The sequence below is a fragment of the Myxine glutinosa genome, chromosome 13 (genome assembly GCF_964187855.1).
Source record: "Myxine glutinosa chromosome 13, kmMyxGlut1.1, whole genome shotgun sequence".
Taxonomy (NCBI): domain Eukaryota; kingdom Metazoa; phylum Chordata; class Myxini; order Myxiniformes; family Myxinidae; genus Myxine; species Myxine glutinosa.
In genome coordinates, this window is record NC_136273.1 from 6,845,218 (window position 1) to 6,863,322 (window position 18,105).

At 47.2% G+C, this 18,105-nt stretch overlaps 1 protein-coding gene across 1 annotated transcript; it reads right to left on the minus strand.

Annotated features, from left to right (window-relative positions):
- Positions 1–662: 662 nt before the first annotated feature.
- LOC137438534 (ubiquitin-conjugating enzyme E2-17 kDa) lies at positions 663–12,210 on the minus strand. The gene is made up of 7 exons (XM_068133659.2): positions 12,002–12,210; positions 11,331–11,394; positions 9,896–9,927; positions 2,429–2,506; positions 2,112–2,217; positions 1,851–1,944; positions 663–1,742 (listed from the first exon to the last, which is right to left on the minus strand). Exons 1-7 carry the CDS (start codon positions 12,023–12,025, stop codon positions 1,697–1,699), a joined length of 444 nt encoding a protein of 147 aa, XP_067989760.1. The 5' UTR covers positions 12,026–12,210; the 3' UTR covers positions 663–1,696.
- Positions 12,211–18,105: the final 5,895 nt, after the last annotated feature.

An 18,105-nucleotide genomic window follows, 5' to 3' on the forward strand; every position in this document is an offset into this window, starting at 1 on the left:
AAAAACCTATCACGGATGGACAGACAACCCAAAAACAATGCCTCCGCGACAGACACATATAAACTACCGTTTCAGTTTCAAATTTTTAAAATTACAGGTAAATGTTTAAAAGTATATAAACTAAGTTTACTTGCTTGATGCATTTTGGAATCTCAGCCAGAAAACAATTAAACCAAGCTTGTTGGGCCTGTACCCTGGTTGGACTACTATGCAGATAGGTTTTATCCAACATTGGCACCTTAACCAGTTGGAATGTCCATGTCAAGGCCAAATACATTGGAGTGCATGTGCAACTTCCACGGCACTACCATGCCAAAGAAGAAAACAAAATTGCTGAGTGTGTATGTCGGGAGAGGGCAGCCAAGAAGTATACGGCACGACATGCATTGCGACATTTGTCCATTCGCCAAATTGCACAAAACGTTTTGATCTGGAGACGGCTTTTCAGATTACAGATAGTCACATGCCACACGCTTTTTGTTCTATGTTTTCAGAGAAAAAGTACAATTAGCTATAAAATGCAAACGATATCCGAGCATATTAGGATTGCATCCACCAGGTGCTTCCAGGTGATACAGGTAACAAGCAGGCAGTCAGCAACACAAGCCTTGCCACGAAGTGTAAAAAGGCATGTGCTAGGGAAAAAAATAAAAATACCAAGAGGCAATTCATTTTGTATAATAGTAATAACGTCACAAGAAATTTCAGATCAGTATACGAATCCGTTTGGTTATGAGAACCAACACTCAAGCTTTCATAATTATCAAGATCTTGAAAAGCAATCTTTGGTAGCAAATAAATTAGAGGATTTGTTACACGACAGACCACAGGGAGCAGAAAATCCAGCCTTTCATAAAATTCAAAATTCCGAACCCAACATGAGTAAAAGTGGAAACAAATAAAACTCACTTCATAATCCAAGACCTATCAAAGGCATTCTTAAACTGCCTTGGGAGATCTGTATATATAAAAAAGAAAGAATAAAAACAACGCATGGCAAAACATGGACTAAGCTGTGAAGCTAAATCACACAGACAGCTTACGGTATACCTACCAACTTTATTACATAAATGTACAGGAAGTATGGTGGGGGAAATACAGTCTATGAAGAGGGAGATGAGCAAATGCAAAGTTGGTGAAGAAGATGCCAGGAGTCAATGACACGAGTGCAATGCACAGCGAAAAAAAATATATAGGGACAGAGGAATCGGAACATGGGGGGGGGGGGGGGGGGTGCGGTGGAGAGGGTAGGTGGCGGGTACGCATTATTAAAATAACCTGGGACAAGGCCAAACAGGGATAGTGAGCAATCCAATTTAGAGAACAAAGGCTGGGATTGGTTAAATTAAAAGGAGAAAGTTCAGCTGGTGGCTGGATACAAGTGGCACCCAATAAAAGATGAGGTGAGGTGGGGGAAGAGGTGGGGTGGAATGGAGAGGTGGGACTTCAGCAGCTTCAGTTTTGTTTTGACACCTTTTTTCAGATAGCATGTGGAACCATTGTCGTAGGAGAAATTGTGGTGCAAGGGCAAATGCAAGTAATCAGAGTGGTCAAGGAAGGGTACATGTTTGGGCGGAGGGGTAGGAGGGAAGAGGTGCGATGGTAAAAGCGAGTGAAGTGAGAGAGAGGAGAGTGGGGAAACGGAAGGGGTGCAGGCGGGTAGGGGAGGGTAGGGTAGGAGGCAGATCACCGTGGGTCACATAGCATATTTGTGCGTCCAATCACGAGCAACCTTGTTATATCTGCAGAGAGAGAGAGAGAGAGAGAGAAAGAAAAGGTGAAGAATCAAATTGAGATTCTCATCTTACCTTCTACTCAAACATCAATACCTACAAACCCTCCCTTCACACCTGTCTCTGTCCGTCTTGTACAATCTTGCAATCTCTGGAACCAAAGGGTCATCAGGGTTGGGATCGCACAGTAGAGAACAGATGGAGAGCAACACTAGGGGAGGGCGGGGGGGGGGGGGGGGGGGTGTGTGAAAGAGGGTTGTTTTTTTAAGTGCGAAACCACTCACTTCCCTTTTCATCACTACAAGCACAAGGAGCATCAAAATCTCAGCAAATAGGTAGCAGGAGCAGCACAACCACCACAACCATCAAAAAACAAACCTTTGCTAACAGTGAGGGCAGGAGACCATTGTGAACGAAGAATGTCCAAGCAGATGCTGCCATTACTGTTTATGTTTGGGTGGTAAATCCTGGTAGTAAACGCCACCTAATGGAACAGTTTGATTAAATGACAGCAAAGGGAAAAAGGAAAGTCAAGATTAAAGAATAAATATGCAGACGGCAAAGCTTCCATGTTAACTGGAAGGAAAGTTCAAAAGCCAACCTGTCCTGTGCCATTGAACATAACCGAGATTTTACTTTGAGAGAAATACTTCAATATCAGTACATGAGTGAAACAGCAAGGACAGCATGACAACCTTTGGTGGCTTAAATGGGTAGTCCGTTGGAAAATGAATTGTAAGGAAGAAGACGCCTCCTTGGTAAGGACTGTCTGGCTGGAGTGGGGGGGGGGGGGTGGGGGAGGGGGAGGACATAAATAATAAAAGTAGGGAAAATAAATTTACAATTTCAACACAATGGAAACAACAACTTTATAAACCAATTGTTCAGCATGGGAAAAAAGACCGAACTCCCAACCCATCAAAACTTATAGGTACATGCCGCGCGCTGTGGGAAAGGCGAACAGACGTTTCGGGCTCAGGCCCTTTGCCATAAAGGAACTACGGCCCGGAAGACTTGCATCACACGCTCTCCCATGGCGGCTAGCACACCATTTCCGTGTGGCGAAGACTATGCGAATGACCAACCGAAAACCAGCTAGGAACACACTGGCATATTAAAATTATTTTAATGCATTTCAAAATGTTAGCCACATAAAGAATGGAGATAGTGAACCACGAGTTGGGCTTCACATTATAAGGGTCAACGCTCCCCAAGTTAGACTTCACATAAGGCTTCCCCCATCCCCCTCACCAGGTTGGACTTTAAATTACAATTACAAAGGTTCCCCGCTGACGTCACTTCCTCGTAAACATGAGGGCCGGGACCAATGTTGGCAGCGGGGCGACAGTTTTGGAACAACGGCGGACAAACCCACGGAAGGGTCAATGGTGCTATTACAGAGTACCATCTTGGAGGCGATCCGGATTATTCTGGCCACAGCGACACGCATTAAAGGCAAGCAAGTGGCTAACCTGGCCTTATGTTTCGAACATTCTGCTGCATCAGTCATATGCTGCGTTCACATTTTGGGCTTCCAGACCTGGCCTCATGAGAGTGTCTGACGGAGCACGTGTCATTCTCACTACAATCCCACGCAGTGCAGGATGACTTTACCACCACCTCTGACCGTTTCAAGTCCAGTGGCGATGGGTACAGGCAAAAGTGCCATCTAACTTCTGCAGTCAAAAGAATGAAAGAAAAAGAAAAAAAAGAAAATTCGCACAATCCAAGTCAACGTAACCAACCCAAAATGTCGCTCAGAAAGACATCGATTTTTCAGCTCTTCGAAAGCCGATTTGCCGACGGGTCACAGCTCACCGAAACAGGCACCGGATATACATTCTACCGGATTGTTGGTAAATCTGCGGATGCTGCTCCACAAACTGATATTGGTTTCACCATCAAAATGAAGCTCATTCCACAGCTGGTATCCATCCCGAAAGGACACAATGAACTGTTAATGGTGATGCGGATAAAACATTAGGTAGGACAGACATGCCACTGTTATCAGCGCATATGCACAAACTATGTCCTATCCCAATGAAGAAGCCTTTTACGAAAACCCATCAAGAATTTCATCATCTGCCCCCACCAATGACAAAATTGTGTTGCTGGACGATTTCATCGCCAGAGTGGGCGGCAACGACGACATATGGGACCAACTTATTGGCAATCATAGTGTCGGAAAAGAAAACAGCAATGGTACCCTCTTATGTTTTTGCACCACAAACACGCTAACAGGTGAATTGGTAGAAAACATCATGGATGCATCAAAGGTCAAAGCACTGGCACCTAATAAACTACATCATTGTGCATCAACATGATTGACAACAGCCACCTGACCAGAGCTAATCAGCATTCCACTGCATGGTCCAATCATCGCTAAAACAGCTCTCCACATTGCACCTTAAGCATGGAACCAGCGACCCCACCAAAACCAGAAGTTGAAACACCTGGACACGTACCGAGCTAGCAGCAAATCTGACAACACGGACTTCAACTCGTGCGCAGCTGAGTGGAACGTACTTTGCGAAGCTACCGGGAAGGCTGCGTTCAATAAGATTGGCTGCAGAGAATGGAAACATCGCGGCTGGTTTGCCAAATACGGCCCGCTTCTTCCCATGCTGGACGACCTGCACCAGAAGCATGTTGCCTCTGCACGCAACAAATATAATTTGTCTACCTGAAAGTGCACGGTCCTGGTCCTAGTTTCAACGGGACCACTCTGGAACGAACTGCTGACATGACTTCCCTTATCATGGAGCCCAATTTGATCCTGCAAAGGTGGGTGGAACACTTCAACAAGGTTTGGAACCAACCATCCGATATTGACGACACAATAGAAGACATCCACCTAATACCTGAGACACACAGGACTTTGATCAAGGGAAATAAGTACCGTGAAAACTGTGCCAACACACCTCACGGTACTACCAGCGCGAGATGAAATCCATAAGGTGACGAACGACTAAAGCCGGGCAAGGCCGCCTGGTCCTCACGGTATTCCACCACAAGTGTACAAGCATGGCGGCCCCCATATGCTTTTGCGACTGCATAAACTGTTCATCCGAATCTGGTCCGAGGAGTCTGTCCCACAGGATTTCAAAGATGTCACAATTGTCCAATTTTACAAAAGGAAATGTGACCAATCTGACTGCAATAACCACTGAGGAATCGCATGTTCATAGCCGGGAAAATTTGCGCTGACGTTATCAATCAGCTATCCGGGCTTGCACAGGAAATTAACCCAGAGAGCCAATGTGGCTTCGGAACAAACCGTGGAACAGCTGACATGGTTTTTACAGTGCGACAAATACAGGAAAAGTATTGCGAGCAACAGAAGGACATGTACATCGTTTTTGAAGATCTGATGAAAGCACTTGACTCGGCCATCTTGGCTTGTGGAAACTATTGCGATGCGTCGGTTGCCCAGAGAAGCTGGCTAATACAATTTGATCGTTTCACGATGGTATGAAGGTGAAAGTTAGAGGTGACGGCGGTGAATCCAAGCCTTTCGACGTCACAAACGGCACAAAACAAAAGCTGCGCCCTAACACCAACTCTTCGGCATCGCGACCGCCGCAATGATTTATCGACGAACTAGAAGACTCAGGTCTCGAGGGAGTCAACACCCACTTCAGTACCAATGGCAGCGTTAACGTCAGCAGTCTTAAAGCAAAGGCCAAAAATCGACTGATGCCCATCAAAGGACTGTTTGCTGACGATTGCAACCTTGGGTGCCATAGAGGGACGATGCGCAACGCCTGACGGACGCAATCACACAATCTGCCGACCGATGCAGCTTGACTGTCAGCATCAAGAAGACTGATATATTGTTCCAGCTGAAACCATATACGCTAAATATGGAACCCCGGGTCACAATCAACGACCAGCCATTGAGAGTCGGAGAAGTTATTGGGCAGCGTAATCAGCAACGATGGTACCATTGATGCCGAAATTACATCAAGCATCAGCAAAGCGAGTGCCGTCTTTTGCCGGCTGATTCTACAGCTGTGGTTCGCTCATGACGTGTCACTCGCCACAAAGAACAGCATCTTTCATTCAGTTGTAATGTCCACCTTAATATACAGCTGTGCGATGTGGACGCTCTCCTGCCATAATGTGCAGAATTTAAACAGCTTTCACAAAAGGTGCCTGTGGAGAAGTTTGAACATTTGTTGGCAAGACAGATTCCCGAACACAGAAGTGCTGCCCCGATGTGGTTTGGAGGGAATCAAATATTACCCGATCCGAACTCAACTGCACTCACCAGGCAGGGCGCTGGGCAGGATGAGGAATGAGGAACATTTGCCCAAAGCATTGCTCTATGGCAAGCTTGCAGAAGGAAAAAGATCAATTGGTGCCCCACAAAAAGCGATACAAAGATTCGCTGAAAGCCAACTTCAAACGTTGCAAGATCAGCAAGACCAGATTAATTTCCCTTGATCGTGGGAAGTGGTGGAGTTACTGCACCAATTGCGTGAAAGAGTTCGAGCATACACACAACAAGAATGAGAAGTGGGTACAACAGCAATTCGGTGTCGGAGAACCCTGAGATCCATCACATCAAAAGCTCAACCCACGACAACAGCCCCCGTCCTCAGGTAGGACTTTATATTCCAATTGCAAGTGTCCTTTCCCACCACCCCCCCCCCACCCCACCCCACCAGCCCTTCCCCCCCCCCCCCACCCCACCAGCCCTTTCCCCCCCCACGCCACGCCACAAGCCCCCACCAGGTTGACCTCTACATTGCAAGGGTCTGCTCTCTCCCAGGTCGAGCTTTACATTACAGGGGTTCTCCCCCGGGTTGGGCTTTACATTACAGGGGTTCTCCACCAAGATACATCATTTCTCAATTTGCAACAGACTTTGAAGAAGCTCATGCCAAACAGGAAATCAGAGCTGTCTCACTTGACAAGAAGCTCATGCCAAACAGGAAATCAGAGCTGTCTCACTTGACATATCACATGCCTTTGATACGGTCTGGCACCCACCTCTACTTGCCAAACTCTCCTCCTATGGTATCCATGGAAATCTCCACTCATGGCTTGCGGCCTTCCTCTCTGGTCGTAGGCAACGTGTGGCTCTGAATGGATTTCTCTCATCTCCCCTTCCTGTTCAGGCTGGAGTTCCCCCAACACAGTGTTCTGGGCCCTGCGCTTTTTCTGGTTTTCATCAATGATCTCTCCGACTCTGGAAAATCCTCTCTATCTCTTTGCTGATGACTCCACTATCTGCTGCTCCATTCCTCATCCCTCAGATCGGCAGTCTGCAGCCTCCTCACTCTCTGCAGACCTGGACAAAATCACAGACTAGTCAAACAAGTGGAACATGTCTTTCAATCCTGACAAATCTCACACTCTTACGATGTCTCTCCGAAAAGACCGACTGGAAAACCCTCCCATCTACTTTCTCAACAATCCTCTCCAAGAAGTTCTGTCGCTCAAGATTTTGGGTCTCACTATCTGCCATCTTTCTTGGGAAAACCACATTTCCAAGATGGCCTCCAAATCCAGTCGCCGACTGGGCATCCTTTGGTCGTGCTAAGTCCTTCCTTGGCACACCTGAGCTCCTCACCACATACAAGGCTTTCATCCGCAGCTCAATGGAATACTGTTCCCCCCTCTGGGCTGATGCTCCTGCCTCACCTAGCCCGGCTTCACGCTGTTGAAACCAAAGCTTTCATAATCATTGGAATCTCCTGCGATGAAGCTAACTCCGAGGGCCTTTCACTCACTCACGCAGGCAGGTTGGTGGTCTCTGTCTTCTACCGACTCCTCTCCAGCCTTGCTCCCCCCCAGCTCTCTCCCCCCAATATTCCTTCAGGTCACACAAGATCTGCCAGCAACCCTCTTATGGTTAAACTGCCAAAATCATGACTCTCTGCTCACCTTCACTCTTTCATTCCCCTTTTCTCCCACCTCTGAAACAAACTCCCCCACTCCCTTCAATCCCACTCCTCCCTCCAGGTCTTTAAAACAGCTGTTCACCACCATCTCTTATCTTCCCCCATCCAAAACCTTGATCTTTTCTACCCCTGCTAATTCACCCCAGATACACTTTTTTTGAAATTCCAACTTCTTTCCTGGAAGTCCTTGGTGTTCATATGTTTTATACCTCTCCCACCTCCCCCCCCCCCCCCCAAGCCCTCAACCTCCCACATTTCTACCGATGTCACTGCTCTCAAATGTTGTGTTTGTGTCCTTCCCCCTCTCCCCATCTTGTCTACCACTCCCCTTATTTTTGTGTTTTGTGTGTCGGTTTGACTTTTTGTGTGATTAATGTTAGCTTTCACGAGCGTCGATATTGTATACCAAAAAAAAAACAAAAAAAAAACAGCATTCCTACGTTTGGCCAAAGCATCATTTCATATGCAATGCACGGTTGCTGGTTGCATCATTTCAGGAAGCATGACTGTCGATGATGCAGTGCCCCCCCCACCCCCTCCATTTTCATCCAGCTGATACTCATTTTGCCAACCTCGGAAGGACGATAGGCTGAGTCAACCCACCTACTGTTATTTAACAGCACAACAGGGGGCTCAAACTCAAGACCCTAAGATCTTAAGCCAGTCACCTTGTCCGTTAAGCCAACTGAACACCAGGCTTAGTTCAAAGCAATGGCAGCATGTGATAAAAGTCTCAATAATGCAAATGCTTCCCAAATCAACATCAGGCTCGATAATAGGAAAGGTAAACCCGATCTATTCAATGTCATAATCGTTTCAGCAATACAGAAAGATACCTGCTCGTTAAATTGCACCAAAAACCAGTCAGCTAAAAACATTCATGTATGTTGCATTTTCCGCGAGTTGTACGCATTGTGTACAGATTACAACATGGCGGGGTAGGTTTTGTCTGTAAACATACAAGCTCAGACAAACATTCATGTATGTTGCATTTTCCCCGAGTTGTATGCATTGTGTACAGATTACAACATGGCGGGGTAGGTTTTGTCTGTAAACATACAAGCTCAGACAAACATTCATGTATGTTGCATTTTCCCCGAGTTGTACGCATTGTGTACAGATTACAACATGGCGGGGTAGGTTTTGTCTGTAAACATACAAGCTCAGACAAACATTCATGTATGTTGCATTTTCCGCGAGTTGTATGCATTGTGTGCAGATTACAACATGGCGGGGTAGGTTTTGTCTGTAAACATACAAGCTCAGACAAACATTAATGTATGTTGCATTTTCCCCCAAGTTGTACGCATTGTGTACAGATTACAACATGGCAGAGTAGGTTTTGTCTGTAAACATACAAGCTCAGACAAACTTGAGACAAACATGAATGTATGTTGCATTTTCCCCGAGTTGTACGCATTGTGTACAGATTACAACATGGCAGAGTAGGTTTTGTCTGTAAACATACAAGCTCAGACAAACTTTCAACTCAAACACATCAAGATGTCGATGTTGACGTTCACAGATTAGCGCCATACGAGCCCAACAGCCACGCATCATGAACGAGCACATTAGATGGAATCTTCACATCTCTTACACTACACTCAAAGCAGCTGCTAAAAGACATCAAATTTAGACTTCTTCGTCGGGTGGCGATACCTGTTCCACAGCGTCTCCATAAAGATGGAAATATGACGGTGCAATTGGTATTGCTCATTTATACAATCGTGGCGCCTGGCATCTCTCGACATTCCGGTGGTCTTTGGCCCACTGTCCCATTTTATTCTCGGTCACCTTCATTCCTTTCTCGACAGCATGTGATGGAGTCTACCTTAGCCATCCAGCCATTCTCTTCCCACCAGGTGCCGACATATTGCCTTTTTTCGGTACGTCTTGATGCTCCATGCGGAACATGTGACCAATCCAAATCCAAATCCTAATTGGAATATCTAAGACGTTTCCTCATTGACCTTTCAACCTCTTTCGTACTCGGCACGTCAGATTTTCTTGCGGTCGGTGCTGATGAAAGCCATTTGCATTACCCACACAAAGGGCACTCTGTGCACCTCAAAGTCATCTCTTGCGAATGAATGACATCAGACCATTTTCATCGACATCAGCAATACCGGCAAAAACAAAATCTTTAGCACATTGTAACAAATCCACATTCTAGCAAATTGAAAGGGGAGGGGAGGGAGAAACAGGATACCATGCTGTCAAAATGTGCATCTATCACAGGTATTGCTATATTACCGGTCCCATGATTGTGGCTTGCCAGTGAAACACTAAAGGGAGGGAATTAGGGTGGGAGAAGAGAGGAAAACATTAAAGGGTGAGAAAGAACGTTTGAGGATCAAAGTTAATCAACCACACAAATCGAACGTTAATCTCTCAACCCTACCCACCATGCAAACCCCACAACCTACCCACCCCGCAAACCCCACTACCTACCCACCCCGCAAACCCCACTACCTACCCACCCCGCAAACCCCACTACCTACCCACCCCGCAAACCCCACTACCTACCCACCCCGCAAACCCCACTACCTACCCACCCCGCAAACCCCACTACCTACCCACCCCGCAAACCCCACTACCTACCAACCCCGCAAACCCCACTACCTACCCACCCCGCAAACCCCACTACCTACCCACCCCGCAAACCCCACTACCTACCCACCCCGCAAACCCCACTACCTACCCACCCCGCAAACCCCACTACCTACCCACCCCGCAAACCCCACTACCTACCCACCCCGCAAACCCCACTACCTAACCACCCCGCAAACCCCACTACCTAACCACCCCGCAAACCCCACTACCTAACCACCCCGCAAACCCCACTACCTAACCACCCCGCAAACCCCACTACCTAACCACCCCGCAAACCCCACTACCTAACCACCCCGCAGACCCCACGACCTACCCACCCCGCAAACCCCACTACCTACCCACACCGCAAACCCCGCTACCTACCCACCCCGCTACCTACCACCCCACAAACCCCGCTACCTACCCACCCCACAAACCACTACCTACCCACCCCACAAAACCCCACTACCTACCCACCTCGCAAAACCCCACTACCTACCCACCTCACAAAACCCCACTCCCTACCCACCCCGCAAACCCCACTACCTACCCACCCCGCAAACCCCACTACCTACCCACCCCGCAAACCCCACTACCTATCCACCCCGCTACCTACCCACCCCGCAAACCCCGCAACCTACCCACCCCGCAACCTACCCACCCCGCAACCTACCCACCCCGCAACCTACCCACCCCGCAACCTACCCACCCCGCAACCTACCCACCCCGCAACCTACCCACCCCGCTACCTACCCACCCCACAAACCCCGCTACCTACCCACCCCGCAAACCACGCTACATACCCACCCCGCAAACCCCGCTACCTACCCACCCCGCAAACCACTACCTACCCACCCCGCAAACCACTACCTACCCACCTAGCAAAACCACACTCCCTACCCACCCCACAAACCACTACCTACCCACCCCGCAAACACCTCCAAACCACCATACCAATCCCCCTCTACCACCATACCAATCCCTCCCCCCTCACCACCTACCAATCCCCCACAACCAATATTCCTACCAACCTCGCCACACCCCCACGGCCCCCTCCCCCCCCTCACACCAAGCACTCTCCGCTGCTTGGACTTACTGTCATCACCGACGGGTCCTGCCGAGCATTGTGCTGGGGGATCTCTTCCTAAATCGCCCAGTTCCTACACACCAAAAAAACAACACACACACACACACACACACACACACACACACACACACACACACACACACACACACACACACACACACACACACACACACACACACACACACACACACACACACACACACACACACACACACACACACACACACACACACACACACACACACACACACACACACACACACACACGTCGTGATACTTGCACAAGAAATGTTCATCAAACGACCGATATACACGAAAACAGCAGCGAGAACAAAAAAAAACCACCATGTCCGTAAAGATGAGCGAGAAACAAAACAAAATAACGACGTGGAGAAAGAAAAGAGGGTACAAAGCCTCGCCCCAAGAATAGAACCTCCCGCCCCCATCACGTCTTCCTCGCTTTCCCAAAGACAGGAACCCAGAAAAGGCATCAAACTCTGATTCCCATTAACACGAGGGTCTCAATAAGCGACCACTCGACCGCCATTCGTCGCGTTATATCCGTGCGAGGAAAAACCAAATAACGCGCCAGGCCCGAGGCCTCTGTCATGGCGGAGCCGAGAAGCGGCGGAGCAGCGTTGCGGGCCGGCCCCTCACTGCGGACCGTCCTTCGACCTCACCTTGTGAATTCGTTTCAACGCCATCACGTGTGCAGCTGTATTTGCGCGAAATCCCAGCTCGTCCAAGAACCTGCGATCACAAGCGCCGGCGACGAACCCAAAGTTTCCTGGTATTGTATTTTAATAACGACCGGCAACCCAAACCCAATTGAATTCAACAGAACGGTCCAACGTTCCCATTACCCGGTGTAAGAGGCTCCGCCCCTCTCAGCGTTTTTTATTTCCCGACTAGACGAATCACTCCGCCGGACCGAATCACCGCGCCGCACGGATCACCGCGCCGGACGGATCACTCCGTTGGGAGGATCACTCCGCCAAACGGATCGCTCCGTTGGGAGGACCTGTTTTTCACGCCAAATCATTCTGTTTGGTGTTAATGACCAAATGACGTCGCGCGACAAACATTCCGAGGCTTTTTACCGTGGTACAGTGAGTGGTACTGTACCTCATTTACTCAGACACCTCGACGGACATGAAATGTGGATAGTTTGTTAATTCGCTGTAAAATGCGCCGTTTGTCCTGACTGGACCGTCCGTCCGTTGTCCTGCTTTGTTTAACTCTCGCATTTCATTAACAATAACAGATTCCAGTTGTAAATCGTTTTGGGTGTTTTTGTTTCCATTTGTAATTTCATTAACCCCTCTGTATTTCCGTTGGTATAATGCGGCGAGCAGGATGCCCGAGGTTGTGGGTTCGAATCTCGACCGAGCTATAAACTCTCATCCTGGTGATTCACATGCATGGTGAGCCATTAACGGACGTTAAGCTGGCCGTCCTGTATGCCGGGATTAGTTGGTGCATGTTAAAGATCCCACAATGTCCTTCACGACCGGTAGGCGAGCTATCGCCGGCACCCTCATCTAACTAAGTACAAATTCCTGCTCTAACCAACAGGGGGCGTTTCTGCGCTCCCAGCAAATGCAACCTACCTACAGCCATGACGTGTGTGCTTCATAAGAAAGGAAAAAGCAGTAAGATTCCCTCTATACATGTACTCGGCTCGGTACATGCCGAGCATGTACAGTATGTATACTGTACTCGGCCTCGCGCCATCACGCATTCCAATCCAAAACGTTTTCGGTCACGTGGGTCATGCGCTTCGTTCCTTCGATCCTTCATTGAATGAGCTCACGAAATCTCCTCCTCCTTTTTAAATGAGGGCATGCTGTGCCGTTGGATGTCCCAATCGATCAGCGAAGGGATTCAAAATGTACAGATTCCCTGCAGATGCCACAAGGAAAAAATTCGGGGAAATGAAGTTTATTTATTTCATGTGCAGCTTGTGGCTGCTGGTTGCATCATTTCGGTGAGGGTGCAAAGAGTGCAGGTAGCAGTGAGGGTGCAAAGAGTGCAGGTAGCAGTGAGGGTGCAAAGAGTGCAGGTAGCAGTGAGGGTGCAAAGAGTGCAGGTAGCAGTGAGGGTGCAAAGAGTGCAGGTAGCGGTGAGGGTGCAAAGAGTGCAGGTAGCAGTGAGGGTGCAAAGAGTGCAGGTAGCAGTGAGGATGCAAAGAGTGCAGGTAGCAGTGAGGGTGCAAAGAGTGCAGGTAGCAGTGAGGGTGCAAAGAGTGCAGGTAGCAGTGAGGATGCAAAGAGTGCAGGTAGCAGTGAGGATGCAAAGAGTGCAGGTAGCAGTGAGGGTGCAAAGAGTGCAGGTAGCAGTGAGGATGCAAAGAGTGCAGGTAGCAGTGAGGGTGCAAAGAGTGCAGGTAGCAGTGAGGGTGCAAAGAGTGCAGGTAGCAGTGAGGGTGCAAAGAGTGCAGGTAGCAGTGAGGGTGCAAAGAGTGCAGGCAGCAGTGAGGGTGCAAAGAGTGCAGGTAGCGGTGAGGGTGCAAAGAGTGCAGGTAGCAGTGAGGGTGCAAAGAGTGCAGGTAGCAGTGAGGATGCAAAGAGTGCAGGTAGCAGTGAGGGTGCAAAGAGTGCAGGTAGCAGTGAGGATGCAAAGAGTGCAGGTAGCAGTGAGGGTGCAAAGAGTGCAGGCAGCAGTGAGGGTGCAAAGAGTGCAGGTAGCAGTGAGGGTGCAAAGAGTGCAGGTAGCAGTGAGGATGCAAAGAGTGCAGGCAGCAGTGAGGGTGCAAAGAGTGCAGGTAGCAGTGAGGGTGCAAAGAGTGCAGGTAGCAGTGAGGGTGAAAAGAGTGCAGGTAGCGGTGAGGGTGCATAGAGTGCAGGCAATGGTGAGGGTGCAAAGAGTGCAGGCAGTGGTGAGGGTGCAAAGAGTGCAGGCAGTGGTGAGGGTGCAAAGAGTGCAGGCAGTGGTGAGGATGCAAAGAGTGCAGGCAGTGGTGAGGGTGCAGTAATAAAGATGGGGAGGAATGTGGTCTGGGAGACGGTGTTTGTGGACGATGAAACAATTAAACATGTAGATTCTTCATTCTGCAGGAAGGATTGTAGATATCGAGTTAGGGACATTGAAGGAAGGCTGAATGACATCGTATCAGGTCGGCAGGAAGAAGTTGGTTGAGGTACACCTTGGAGAAAATGATGTCGGGAAAGTTTACTCAGAGGTTTTGAAAAATAGATGCAGGATATTAGAAAGGGTTGTGAGGTAATGTTTTCTGGGATTCTCCCAAGATTACAAAATGGAATATAAATTATGAGCAGAGCGATAGATGTGAACCAATGGCTGGAAGAATGGTGTCGGGAGGAAGTGTTTTCATTTAAGAGGTAGTGGGGAATCATTTGGGGGGCAAAGGAGGTGCTTCCAAAATGATGGCCAGATGCTGAATAGTAAAAGGCAGAGAGAGAGTGTGTGCGTGTGAGTGCATTAGTTAGTTAGTTATTCTCCTCCATAACTTCAAAACCATGAAACCCACCAGACCCTCTCACTCTCCTCCCCGTCCGCCCTCCCCAATTCTCCTTTACTCTTCCCTCTCCCATCTCTCTCCCTCTACCTTCCCCATTTCCCTCCCCCTCATATCCCTTCACCTTTCCCTCCCCCTCTTAATATTCCCGTCACGAAGGGACTTTGCGTTGCCCGACATCTTTTGCTAATGTTGTTGTTGGTGTATATAGCTCCGGGCAGTTCTCTCGAACAAGCCCATGGCAGTGAGACAGCCGATCCATCTCCAATGAGCGACCCAGAGATCCCCCACATCCAGAATGGTGTACCCATACCTTCACAAAATCAGGAACAACAGAAAGAGAGAAAGAGAAAGAGAAAGAGAAAGAGAGAGAGAGATTGAGAGAGGGATAACAACACCTATTCCCCATGTAATATTCCTCGTCTTGCTGGATAGAAGACTCGTGGCCAACTTGTTCGGCTTCACATACACAGAGCAATCTTTATTCCTCAGTTCGCGTCCCTCGACAAAATGGAGCTCTTCCTGCCCCAACACCCACACTCGCTGCCTAGCTCCGCCCTGCTGCTATCCCTCTTACATCCCTCCTTTCGTAATTTGTTCCAATATGTTCACTGTACTGAGACCCCTCTGCATTTAACAAACAAGAAAAAGAGCAACCAGAGATTGCAAACCCTCGCCAGGATGTATTTCAGTGGTTTTTAAGGCTTTTGTGTTAAAACAAATATGGCGGCCGAACCACGTGACCGATGACGTCATTTTTTTTTTCTAAACTAATTTATTCCTAGATTATGCTGAAGAAATTTCATCTTGATCGGATGAAGTTTTGTACTTGTCGAATTATGACGTCATAATGGAGGGACCTATTACATCATCATTAACATATTTTATTCCCCATGGAGAGTTCTTTACATTGAGCCATGTCTCAATTTTTTCTATCCAGCATTTTCGGAGATATAGACATGCAATTTTTTTCGATTTTTCAAAGATGGTGGCCGAACCACGTGAACGATGACGTCATCATTTTTTTTTTCTCCACCAGTTTATGCCGACCTGGCGCTCAATAAATTTCATCTTGATTGGATTAAGTTTTGTACTTGTAGAATTATGACGTCATAATGGAGGCACCTATGAGATCATCAACATATTTTATTCCCCATGCCGAGTTCTTTACAATGAGCTATGTCTCAATTTTTTCTATGCAGTGCTTTCGGAGATATAGAGGTGAATTCTTTTTCGGTTTTTCCAAGATGGCGACCATACCACGTGACGTGTGACGTCATATTTATAATTTAAAAATTCTACAGATGGATTTGCACCTATGGTGAAAATTTCCTGTCAATCGGACCAACGGTTGCAGAGAAAATCATATTTACTCTGTGCGGACAAACAAACAAACAGACAAACAGATGAAAAATCACTCATATAGTGACACTTGGCAAAACAGAACAAAGTAGAATGGCACTCAATAGAGCATCCTTTTGACCTCAAAAATAATTAATTAGTGGTTGAATTCAGTGATCTGATATGAAAATCCTATTCAAATTTCAAGTCAATCAGTGAAAATTGAGGATTTTAGAAACTTGAAAAAAGTGATTGACCTTTGGCCCATGTTGACCTTGCGACCTATGTTGATCAAAAAAATAGTTGGTGGTTGAATTCAGGTAACCAATATGAAAATCCCATTCAAATTTCAAGTCAATCTGATTAAAATTGAGGATTTTAGAAATTAGAAAAAGTGGTGGGCCTTTGGCCTATGTTGACCTTTTGGTCTATGCTGATCACAAAAATAGTTGGTGGTTGTGGTTGACCTTTGGCCTGTGTTGACCTTTTGGCCTATGCCGATCTCGAAATAGTTGGTGGTTGAATTCAGTCAGCTGATGTGTAAATCCTATTCAAATTTCAAGTGAATCGGATGAAAATTGAGGATTTTAGAAATTTGAAATTGTTGTTGACCTTTGGCCTATGTTAACCTTGTGGCCTATGCTGATCTCAAAATAGTTGGAGGTTGAATTCAGTAACCTGATATGAAAATCCTATTCAAATTTCAAGTCAATCGGATGAAAATTGAGGATTTTAGAAATGTGAAAAAAGTGGTTGACCTTTGGCCTATCTTGACCTTTTGACCTCAAAAATATATAGGATTTTGTCGGACCACCAACTCTACCGTTTGGTGAAGTTTTGTGAAGATTGGTTTGGAATTGTGACCTGTAGGCAAGTATAAGTGAGCGGACAGACAAACACACACACACAAATGAGTTATCTACATACTTGGAAAAAAAAAAATCTCAGCATTTATTTCAATCTTTTAATTTCTTGATTTATTGTCATTAAATCTTATTTGTTGAATTTCCTGGTCGTGATTGCATGTTTTGTGGGTTTCGGGAATAAACCCGTGTGGCTTCGTTCAGGTAAGCTCCTCGCTGCCTTCCATCCCACATGCGCATAAAAATAACCGCCAAGAATTTGGCCGTTCGCCTCGGAAATTAAAGACCATCCGGCTATTCATCCAAGGCTGGTGTTCATCGTCTACAGACTTCAAAACTGGTGTCAGAAGTGGGATACGGACCCTGGGACACTGACACGACACCCGCTGAGCAGAATGTGCGCTCAGCTTTTGGAATCCAAATTTTTGATGATCGTCACTCTCAGCAGGGAGGGGTGGTTCTAGTGACTGAGGTGTCAAATTTTATAGTAAATTGGGGTCAGGAGGACGCACGGCGTCGTAAAAGCTAAAAGAAAGGAAAAAAAATTTCTGAAGTAAATAACAGTCGTGCACGGGGAAAGCTGCTCAGCACGTAATGGCGGACGTGCACGAAATGGCAGAGTGGCTAGAAGGAAGCGAAGTTGATGGGAGCGAGCAGGGGGGGGGGGGGGGGGGGATAGGATTGATGAGGATAGGATTGGAACCACCCCCGTTCCTGGGTGATCGAACCAGGAAGCAGGTGCGATAACTCTCCAGGCGATGCTGAAACAATTGAGAGGACAAATGAATGGTTTGAAGGAATAAATGAATAACCAAACAAATAAAATTGATGGATTGAAGGGGGAATTAAAAGACTAAATAAATAACAGTGAACAATTGAAGGGACAAATTAATGGAATGGAAAACAAAATTGATGGAATGGAGGGTGATATGAGAGAAATAAAAGGGGGAATGAATGAACAAAGGAATGAAATAAAGGGATTGAATGATCGATTGGAAAACAAAATTAATGGATTGGAGGGAAAAATTGAAGGAATGAATGAACGATTGGAGGGAAAAATTGAAGGAATGAATGAACGATTGGATACAAAGTTTGTATTTGC

Coding starts and splice junctions, on each gene's coding strand:
- LOC137438534 (XM_068133659.2), bottom strand. CDS start 12,025: ATGGCGTTGAAACGAATTCACAAG. Junction 2,507..9,895: donor AAGCCACAATCATGGGACCG/GTAATATAGCAA, acceptor CCCCCACTCCAG/CCAGACAGTCCTTACCAAGG. Junction 2,218..2,428: donor ACCCATTTAAGCCACCAAAG/GTTGTCATGCTG, acceptor CTGTTCCATTAG/GTGGCGTTTACTACCAGGAT.